At 29.9% G+C, this 12,500-nt stretch overlaps 1 protein-coding gene across 2 annotated transcripts in view; it reads right to left on the bottom strand.

Moving 5' to 3' along the window:
* The window catches only part of LOC145268836 (neuronal acetylcholine receptor subunit alpha-4-like), a 156,834-nt gene that overhangs the window by 27,745 nt on the left and 116,589 nt on the right, over positions 1-12,500 (bottom strand). For both annotated transcript variants that reach the window (XM_080124502.1, XM_080124503.1), the window contains 2 exons: positions 7,494-7,603; positions 1,348-1,426 (listed from right to left, as the gene is read on the bottom strand). In XM_080124502.1, coding sequence (XP_079980628.1) covers positions 1,348-1,426; positions 7,494-7,603 — 189 coding nt within the window. The remainder of the gene's footprint in view (positions 1-1,347; positions 1,427-7,493; positions 7,604-12,500) is intronic.

The raw sequence follows: 12,500 nt of genomic DNA, 5'->3' as shown, positions 1-12,500 counted from the left end.
CAAAAGTATTTATCTAAGCTAGCACGAACGCCCGGTAAAGCCCGGTCGTAATGTACGCTTAAATATGATAGATTTCGTATATATTATTATAGAGTTAATGTTTTATCGATTTTTATATATGAGTGTTTTTCCTGAAAAGTTTGCAATTTCAAAAATTAAAAAAAAAAATATCCAAATATTAGCTTGAATTGAAACCGAAATAAAAACTTATGACAAAAAAAATATATATATATATAACTTGAGTTCCTTCAGCCATAATCGAAACCAAAACCAAAACTTATGAAGAATTCTTGATAAAATTACTTATAAAAAATAGAGGATTTAAGTGCCATCAGCTATAGTCGAAACCGAAACCAAAACTTATGAAGAATTCTTGGTAAAATTATTTATGACAAGAAATCGAAGAACATAATTAAATGACCCGGACGTAAGCGTGACACACAAAAGAACACACACGCTATCGTATTAATATAAAGAATGTGTTCTTATGTCTAATGGTAGCGAATATCGCTGGAAAGTGACATGTTTTGGTTTGGATTCTTGCTGATGGCACCCAGGTTATATATTTTTCAACCCTTTGAAACTACGATGGAGTACTTAAAAAAAGCAGCTTATCCTGCCTTGACAGAGTTCAAAATAGACTTCGTTGGGGATTCCCTTCTCTCTTCCCTGCAACGTCTTTTCCAAAGAATAGACGTTGAGAGCCTGTCCCTGCTTTATCTTTATTTTCATGGCAAGTGCTCATCTGAGCTTCAATATATGATCTCACCCCTCGCCAATCTTTCACGAAAAACTATCTGAAACCACTATCAATAATTTCCTACACTCTGTATCTGTGCCTAAACCTAAACGTAAATCCCACGAACAATGCTTCTTTCTTAGAACTGCACGCCTGTGGAACTCTCTTCCGATTGCCTGCTTTCCAGCTGACTACAGTCTGATTGTTTTCAAGTCCAATGTAAACAAGTTCTTGATGAACCGTCCCCCTAAGTAATCCAATTTACAAAATTCCCACTACTTATGTTTACTACGCTATAATCACATTGACTAATGCATACCCATTAAGCCTTATCCTTGAGTGGTCCCTGGCCTTGATAAGTGGTGATTCCTGTGTAAAAAAATTATTACTCTTCTCCACGTTAAAAAACGACCCTGGTGTCTAACTCTGTCCCGTGGGGAGGCATAGTAAATAGGTACAATAGAATAATCGATAAATAACTGGCGCTATAATAATACATATGAAATCTGCATGAATCAAAATGTATTTTAATTTTACGACCAGGCAACGCCGGGCGCCTTGCTACTAATGAATACATAGAACAATGTTGTTAATGTATGTATACTTACCTGTGGCATCCACACGATTTTGCCTGTATATTCGACCACAAGCAACGCTTCGCGGTGCTCTTCCACCCTCTCGTCTGCGCTGAAATGATAAAAGAAACCAAATAAGAATGGAAGTGACGTTAAACAAATTTTTAGGTACGGATGACCCAAAGTGTATATTATGTATCTTTCTTTTTAAAGCAAATATAAAAATGGAAGTTTTAATCAAACACTTTTTAAAAACTTTGATAACAAAATTGTTAACATTTATAATAAAAATATATTTATGGAGTCCTTTTTTTTTTATTATTTTTTTTTAAAGCAAACATAAAATTAGAAGTTTTGGGTTTGTATTACTGTACACATAGATTCGAAAAAGTTCTCAAAAAACAAATATATAACAAATAAATGTTATCAAAGGCAAGATAAGTTACTTTTCTACCTAACTGGATATATTTTTTGTGTTTTTATTCAGTGTAACATGTTTATTCAGCTCGAAAAACATGCAGTGTTTTCCGATGTATTAGAAAATTCAAAATGGAGGCCGACTCTCTCCCGGAGAGGGTAAGTTTGGGAAAAGGTGTTATAAATAATAAACTAGACAAAATACTATTAAAAAACAACCGAATATATGTCAACTTATGTCACGGTAACATATATTGAGCGAATTTCTAACAGTATTTTGTCTAGTTTATTATTTATAATACCTTTTCCCAAACGTACCCTCTCCGAGAGAGAGTCGGCCTCCATTTTGAATTTTCCAATACATCGGTAAACACTGCATGTTTTTCGAGCTGAATAAACATGTTACACTGAAAAAAATATCCAGTTAGGTAGAAAAGTAACTTATCTTGCCTTTTGATAACATTTATTTATTATATATTTGTTTTTTGACAACTTTTTCGAATCTATGTGTACAGTAATACAAACCCGAAGTTTTATTTAAACAGTTTTTTTATTGCATTCTCAAGATCAGTGCTCGGAAAAAAAATCAAGCTACCGGAAGTGGATATGGGTGATTTTGTAAGGCAACCAAACGGAACGGAGTCACGGAGACACGAACAACGAAACCATATATTTATTTATGGACTGCTTTTTCTTTTTAAAGTAAACATAAAATTATTTAAACAGGTTTTATTTGAACTTTTATAAGAAAATTATAAACTTTATAATAAAAATATGTTTATGAACTGCACATTTTTTAACTAGATTTTGTTTAAAAATATTTATGATTTTTTTTTTAATAAAACTAAACGAGAATTTACACAAAACTTAAAAAAAGTCTAATATTAACAAATTCCTAATAAACTGCCCCCTTAAGTAAACACTTCATCAAATCTCCACACCAACGTAATGCACTTGCAATAACCCTTATCCCTGAGTGGCTTCCGGGCCTTGATAAGTGGTGATCACTGTGTAAAAAAAAAGTATAAACAATCGAGATTTTGAAAAATATATTTTATTCACATATCTTTTATAACTTTTATTTTTATAAAGATGAAGTGTAACATCACAAGATACAAATCTTTTTTATTTTTATTTAAAAAAACAAACAAAAAAAAAACTTGCTATTTGCTTACTTCTCCATGAAGGCAAATTAAGTGAAAGTAAGTTTAACGTCCAAAAATTTCAGTTTCCAATGTTTTGCAATTAATATAGGTCATTCATTTTTTTTTTTAAATTTTTATTACAATTATAATTATTAGTTTTATTAAATTTCTGTAAATATATAAAAAAAGAACGTGCTCAGAAAGACACCCATTTATTTAAATATATTTTGTTTAAATGCGTTTGTTTTATTACTTACATTGAAAACTTTTGCGTAAATAGAAAAAAGTTGTTTTTTAATCCTTAAAAGTTTTGTAAATATTTATTTTTACTTTTAAATCTTTAAAAGTTTTGTAAATATTTATTTTTACTTTTAAATCTTTAAAAGTTTTGTAAATATTTATTTTTACTTTTAAATCTTTAAAAGTTTTGTAAATATATTTGTAAAAATTTTTGCTCGCGAACATTCGAATATGTCTGCTATTTCACCTGTTTACAAGTTTAGAAACAACTAACGGCAATGTCAAGGTCGAACAAACGGTGCCCCTCTTTTTTTACACAGTGATCACCACTTATCAAGGCCCGGAAGCCACTCAGGGATAAGGGTTATTGCAAGTACATTACGTTAGTGTGGAGATTTGATGAGTTGTTTACTTAAGGGGGCCGTTCATTAGGAATTTGTTAACATTGGACTTGAAGACATCCAAGTTGTAGTCCGGTGGGAAGCAGGCAGACGGAACAGAGTTCCACAGGCGTGCAGTTCTAAGAAAGAAGCTTTGTTCATGGAATCCAGGTTTTGATTTAGGCACAGATATAGAGTGGGGGAAAATTTTTCACAGTGGATTCAGCTAGACGGGTGTTTGAATTGTTCGCTTATTTTTGTCGTTTGCTACAGGGTATCTACTCTTTACTTGATCCGTCCCAGGTTGGTACATCATATAGATATTTTTTATATTTGTTTTTTTTTTTTTAATATATAAAAAAATTCCTGGCAATAATTAAAAATTCTAATAAATAATTTCTGTTTAATCAGGGTTTCGTGGCGATTAAGTTAAACAGAGTTGCAAATTTATTTTTTAAATAATAAAATTGAAAATTATTTTTTATTCAAAAACAAAAAACATTATTGAATCAAATTTCTGGAATAACATTAAAGATAAGAGATTTGAATGAAAATGTCAGATTCCAAAAATTAAGTAAATTGATCAAGTTTGTTTTTAACAAAAGAAATCAAATTTTATGACAAAGCGAAACATTGTTTTGATCAGCCATGTTTTATAAATACGGTGGGAGATAACTGGATTCAAAGTATCGAAATAAAAATATGTCTCACAATGGACACAAATTAATATTAAAATTACTAGTTAAGTTGAACTCTGAACTTACTCTGAAATTTTGTACAGTTAATTATTTCATATTCTACAATATCAAAACCACTAAAGAAGCAAGTATCTTCAGACATCCTGATCTGGTAGCACCTTGCAGCGTCAACGCGGCTGCAACATATGGGCTTGTAGGTTTATTTTGCTAATAACCCCAAGTTCGACTGGCAAGATCGCAAAACAGAACTCAATCGCATAGTAAACGCTCTCTCCTCCAAAAAATAAGATTTTTTTTTAGTAGCAAAAAATGGTTAACTGCTTTTTGCTGTTTTTAAATGCTAAAATAGCTCGGGGATGGGGGGTATCATTTTATGTAGCTGCGATGTATGGACTCGGATAAATAAAGCTTATATGAGGACAAAATACAAAGATGATGGGTTGGCTGAGAAATCTTAGAAGACAGAAAAACAAATTTGACAAAATTCAAACGTGGGGCTTTATATGAATACATATAGAAAAACCCTAAGAAAAATGATGATGATGATGATGATGATAATGATGATGATAATGATGATTATGATGATGATGGTGATGATGATGATAATGATGATGATAATGATGATGATGATAATGGTGATGATGATGATAATGATGATGATAATGATGATGATGATGATGATGGTGATGATGATGATGATGATGGTGATGATGATGGTGATGATGATGGTGATGATGATGATAATGATTATGATGGTGGTGATGATGATGGTGATAGCGATGATGATGATGATGATGATGATGATGGAGAAAGGAGTCGGATCATTCCACCAGACGATGGTAAAACAGATGTTCAATCGACGATGGCGATGGCGATGGAAATGATGATGATAAAAGTGATGATGATGCTAATGATGATGATAATAATGACGGTGATGATGATGATGATGATGACGACGACGATGATGATGGCGATGTAGATGAAAATGATGATGATAATAATGGTGATGATGATAAAAATGATGATGATGATGATGATGATGATAGCGATGATGATGATGATGATGATGATGATGATGATGATGATGATGGAGAAAGGAGTCGGATCATTCCACCAGACGATGGTAAAACAGATGTTCAATCGACGATGGCGATGGCGATGGAAATGATGATGATAAAAGTGATGATGATGCTAATGATGATGATAATAATGATGGTGATGATGATGATGATGATGATGATGACGATGATGATGGCGATGTAGATGAAAATGATGATGATGATGATGATGATGATAATAATGGTGATGATGATGGTGATTTTTTTTTACATGGCGGTCACCACTTATCAAGGCCTGGAAGCCACTCGGGGATAAGGGTTATTGCGTGTACAGTAATCAATGGGATAGTATCGTAGTAATCGTTAGTATTGGAGATTTGATATATTGTCTTACTTAAGGGGGCGGTTCATCAGAAATTTGTTTATGTTGGACTTGAAGAGTAAAATGATAATAATGATGGTGATGGTGATGATGATAATGAGATGATGATGATGATGATGATGATGGCACTGGACCATTCCACCAGAATATTGGATAATAAAACCAGGCAATACTGGGTTATACGGGGCAATACTAGGTTTTCTTCCATTTTTTTAAAACCACTGAAAGATGGATCTCTATTCATCGTTTACGAATACCATAACGTTCTTAATGAAACGTTGTAACAGTTTTCTTCTTTCATCCTCTCAATTCGCTTTGTGTACAACCCCAAAACTAACTCGACTAAATCAAACGTCTTCTTCCATCAAAAAGTGTTGATTGATTGGTTAATAATGATTATTGAACCGACTTTTCGTTTCGTATGTATTTTGATTAATTGATGAACTGTATTAGAAATAGCTGGAAAAATGAGATTCGGAGGATCTAATGTCATTTATTATGCATAACAAATCTTAATAAAAGTCTACTGTTTAAAGCACTGTTGATATGAAATGCTAAATTCAAAATGTAACGGTTTGAACGACCGTAAACAAGTGCAGGATTAAAAAAAATTAAAAACATATTTATTCATTAAAATCAAATTCGATATTTCGATACATAACAGAATCTTCATCAGGAAAAATCATGAATTTTCTATTCCTCTTTTACGTACGATTATGGCGCTGGAGATGCCTGGCACGTTATGCTTCAGATGTTGTTGAAGAGTAGTGTTCAAATGTCCAATATATATTTATAACAAACCTCATTTTAGTGCCGTGATCAGGATTTTCCAACATTGAAATACTTTATATAAGAGAAGTTAGGCTTAGGGTTAGGGTTAGGATTACGATAAGCTTACGATAGAATACAAATAAAAAAAAATGAAATAATAACTTTTACTTCATTATGAGAGGTAAAATCTTATTTTGATGCCGTGACCAGGATTTATCAAGTTGGATATTTTAATATAAAAACGAATAATTTAACACAGAAAGCTTGTTATATGAATAAAAAACAAACAAAAATAAATAATAATGATTGATTAAATAATATAATAACTGGTTAGAAAAACAAGGACCGGAGAATCGCCAGAGCTTCTAGATGATATAATAAATCCTATTTTGAAAATGTCACCAGATTTTCCAACCAGCAGAAAACACATAATATAGCATAAAAAGTTTACAATCCCTAATATATATATATATATATATATATATATATATATATATATATATATATATATATATATATATATATATATTAAGTAATGTGATTTATAATTTAAAAGTTTTAAAATTTTTAAAATTTAAAAATCAAAATTTAATTAAATTAAAAATCAGTTTCATAAGAAGGAACAACAACAAAGTCAATTATCTGTACGATCGTTTCGGAAATCCGTGCTTTTTATTTGTGGTATACATGAAGTCACGTAGAATAATTATACATAGTTTTTTTGGTAAGCACGGTCTCCTCATCAGCAAATTTAGGAGGATTTCTATTGAATTGAAAAGACACCAAAAATAAACCTAGCATTAAAAGTAAGGCAGATGAATCTTTTGGTTTTTCTTTTTTTGAAATCAGGAACTGTATTTAAAGTAGTCATTAAGATGTTTGCTATAGCTTTTTATTTTATTTTATATATATATATATATATATATATATATATATATATATATATATATATATATGAAATAATAATGACCGATAAACAGCATTGTAAATTGCTAGAAATGTTTTGACGTCAGACTTTTTTTATATACAAACAGATAATATAACGCGAAAAACCTACGATAACAAAAGTAAAATAAAAATTAACTCACTAATTATAAAGTTTTAAATCCGGCTTCCAAACTTTGTCTTGGTGAATTCGTACATTCGTGACTCCGCCATATTGTGCCGGGTCCCACATCAGAAACTCGTCCTTCCAAAGCTAAATAGTGTAAAGGAGAAGAAAATAAGAAAAATATTATGTTTTAGTACCATGAATGCATTTACTTACCCACCACGAGACGAAGGCAGCATATTCCAAAAATCAAATAATTTGATCAAGTAATATTTTTTAATAAAATTTTATGACTTGCTCGATGGGAAAGAAATTTATCCGCCATATTTGATTTGACAACTCACATACGGTTATTTCTTTTCTTTTCAAGGGTTCATCAATGGCCGTTAAAAATACTTTATACCTAAAAATCGTAAAATTTCATTTTCTTAAAAAACATAAAAATTTACTTGATTAATTTTTGTGATTTTTTGGAATATAACATCTTCATGCCGTGACAAGTTTTTATTTTTTTGTTGTTTTCTGAAATTCTAAATAAGAGAAATTATTTAGAATTATATATATACCAACACACACACACACACACACACACACACACACACACACACACACACACACACACACACACACACACACACACACACACATATCTTTATGCTTCCATTCAGTCTCAAGAGACAATTGACACCCCTTGAAGGATAGCTGCGCGTTTAATTGTGAGGCAAAGGTTGCGCAATACCAACTTCACCTTCCTGAATTGGCACTGCTCGGGCTCAGTGACAAAGAGAAGCCCAAAACTGACCGGAAACAATGCCCAGATAGCACATATAGCACTTGGAATTCCCAAATAGTCACCCATTCTATCACTCATATATATATATATATATATATATATATATATATATATATATATATATATATATGAAGTAATGTGATTGATAATTTAAAATTTAAAAATAAAATTATAATTAAATTAAAAATCCGTTTCATAAGAAGGAACAACAACAAAATCAATTATTTGTACGATCGTTTCAGAAAACAGTGTTTTTATTGTGGTAGACATCAAGTTACGGACAATAATTATTACATATAGTTTTTTCTCAAGTTCCTTATATATATATATATATGATTGATGTATAGTTTGCTTGAAGCATGGTGTGGGATAGGTACGTAGTAAAGATTTAGAAGACTGTCACAATGCGAGGAATGAAATATAGTCGTTATTGGTAAAAGTAGACGAGAACAAGTGGCGAAACAAATGCTAAATGCTAAAAAACTGTCTACACTAATAGTTTTCTCCACCGAACAGTTAGAATTTGGAATTCCCTTCCTGCTACTTGCTTCCCTGACTGTATTAATATGTAAACGTTTAAATGTAACGTAAAAAAACATCTTCGCTAAGCCTGCCTGGTCCCAAATAGTATCCCCTTACGTTCCAGTGGCGATATGTCTTGTTAGGAGTGAACGTGAATATATATATATATATATATATATATATATATATATATATATATATATATATATATATATATATCTAGCATGCTTGTAATCGATCTGTTACGCTCACCATTTGAAAAGGAAATTTTTCCGAAATTAATAATGGATATTGTCGCAGACATAACAAGTAAGACATTTTACCAATACAACTGAATAAATATATGTATATATAAAATATATGTGTATGTTCTTATTGATTTGTAAATCGCCATTGTCCTCGTCTACTTTTACGAACAACGACTATATTTCATTCCTCACATTGTGACAGCCTTCTAAATCTCTACTATATATATATATATATATATATATATATATATATATATATATATATTGTTCACAAATTCGAAACTAAAAACATAAAGTAGATACTAACTCACAGAATACGAAAATATCTACGGAACCAGCAACTCTTTTTTTTTTCCAAACAATCAACATGTCTAAAGACGCCCGAAGGACAATTCGAGCGAAGCGTTGCACAGGTAGCACTCAAGGTGATTACAATAGTCAGAGCAAGCCATCCATCCAGCGCGACCGCAACCGAAATTGAACTCATTACACGAGGTTGTAGTGTTATTCAAATCTTGTCGGTAGCTGAATACTTGATTCTTCGCCAGGGCTATCGAAGGTATTTTTTATCGTGACACCACCACTAGATGGGTTTCCTACCGCGAAAGTCCCATCTACCCTCGAGAGTAGGATAGATCGCGCCAGTTTCTCAACCTGATATTTTACCTCGCCTTCCCAAATGGTCACCCATCTAGTGCTGGCCAGGCTCAACGTTACTTAACTTCGTTGATCTGGCTAGAACCGGTGTGTCAACGTGATCGTGCCGTATTTCCGAGCAATATAAGATATATATGCACATTATTTGTTAAAAAAACAAAAAACAAAAAAAGCAAAAACTACGTTACATATCCCCAAAACACTGGAAAAATGCGACCAATAATAATAAAACATGAATTTTACTCTTATATATATATATATATATATATATATATATATATATATATATATATATATATATATATGTTGTTTTGATATATATATATATGTTGTTTTGAAATTATATATATATATATATATATAAATATATAAAAAAATAAAAAAAAACTCTGCGGCTACTTTTCCAATTTTGAACACTCTTCCGCTGTCTTCTCTTGAAAATGGACTAATAGGTCTGAAATATATTGAGATTTATATCACCATTGAATACAACAGAAAAAAAAAATTACTGTTGTTTAGAGTTAAAATTTGTGTGAAAAAGAAAAAACAAACAACAAAAAAAAGAACTTTATTTCTTTTGTTTGCATTTAATTTTACTCTATATAAAAAAAAATCTCGCATTGTTCTTGGCTTTTAATTTTACCTTATAATTTTCTTCAACAATGCTTCAAGCAAACTACAACCTAAATATATATATATATATATATATATATATATATATATGTTGTTTTGATATATATATATATATATATGTTGTTTTGATAGATATATATATGTTTTGAAATATATATATATATATATATATATATATATTTCAAAACATATATATATCTATCAAAACAACATATATATATATATATATATATATATATATCAAAACAACATATATATATATATCTATATCAAAACAACATATATATATATATATATATATATATATATATGTTGTTTTGATAGATATATATATGTTTTGAAATATATATATATATATATATATATATATATATATTTCAAAACATATATATATCTATCAAAACAACATATATATATATATATATATATATATATATATATATATATCAAAACAACATATATATATATATATATATATCAAAACAACATATATATATATATATATATATATATATATATATATATGTTGTTTTGATATATATATATATATGTTGTTTTGATAGATATATATATGTTTTGAAATATATATATATATATATGTTGTTTTGATATATATATATATATATATATGTTGTTTTGAAATATATATATATATATATATATATATATATATATATATATATATATATATTCTGCTGAGTGAAATCTATTTGTGAATTTTTCACTTTGAAGCAAAACAAAACTGATTTCGACTCCCGAAGGCAGAATGATTTACCGAAAATGGCGGGGAATCGCTCGATAAGGGGCCAATAGGAATGTAGGTTGGGACGGCGTGTCGAGATAAATAACATGGATATAAATTCTCCCACCATACCATTCCACATCGCGAAACAAAACAAAACATAACGAAAAGAAAAGCTTCATGAAGATAATGGTAATATCTCCGAGATTTAAAAATTTTATGGCCTCATTCGCTTTCGATAAGGAGTTTTTTTTTTTTATCCCAGGCGAGAGACACAAAACAGGGGACAGGGGGAGGTAGTGCGCTAAACAGAGAGGAGCAAAAGTACGTGAAAACATAAAAGTGCCAGACTCTCTTATATACCATATATATAATATAATAATAATATATATATATACATATATATATATATATATATATATATATATATATATATATATATATATATATATATATATATATATATATATATATATATAAGTAGATTGTAGTTTGCTTAATATTACTCTTTAAAGCTCCCCTCTTTGGTAGAGCACTCTCGTAAATTATCTTACTCGCTACTTAATTTAGCTGAAATAATGCGAAGCTCGCAATTTGTTTACAAACAAAACGTTTGAGCCCTCTACGAGTAGCGGACGGATGTTTATTTAAATACGCATTCCGACAGTTTAATTTCGGCCACCGATTCCGTAGTCAGGGGGTAGAACTGCCGACTGTCATCACGACGGTTCTAGGTTCGATCCTCGGCTTGGGAGAGGTGTTAGTCTAGCGGCACTGATGAGTTGTGAAACAACGAAACAGGTCTGTATGTCGATGACTAAAATATATTTTATATATATATATATGTTGTTTTGAAATATATATATATATATATTCAGGCAAACATTAAAAACAACAGAGATACCTTGCTTAATGAATCTTTTTTTCATTTTTTCGATCTTTCAAATTTTTAATCGAGTTTTTTATCACTCGTAAATGTATATTTTAATCGAGTTTTCATTGACTCTTTATCATTCATAACTATATATTTCACTTCTATTTTTAATATTTTATCTCCACCTGATGATGATTCAAGAAAGAATCGAAAGCGCTCGTGTGAACCATGGAACTCTCTTATATACCATATATATAATATATATATATATATATATATATATATATATATATATATATATATATAAGTAGATTGTAGTTTGCTTGAAGCATTGTTGAAGAAAATTATAAGGTAAAATTAAAAGCCAAGAACAATGCGAGATTTTTTTTATAGAGTAAAATTAAATGAAATAAATTTCTTTTTTTGTTGTTGTTTATTTTTTCTTTTTCACACAAATTTTAACTCTAAACAACAGTAATTTTTTTTTTCTGTTATATTCAATGGTGTTATTAGTCCTTTTTCAAGAGAAGACAGCGGAAGAGTGTTCAAAATTGGAAATGCAGCCGCAGAGTTTG

This window comes from Euprymna scolopes, chromosome 44, assembly GCF_053919585.1.
Source record: "Euprymna scolopes isolate OS-2025 chromosome 44, ASM5391958v1, whole genome shotgun sequence".
Taxonomy (NCBI): Eukaryota; Metazoa; Mollusca; class Cephalopoda; order Sepiida; family Sepiolidae; genus Euprymna; species Euprymna scolopes.
Note: the sequence above shows the minus strand (reverse complement) of the source record. Positions and strands in the feature narration are given on the sequence as shown.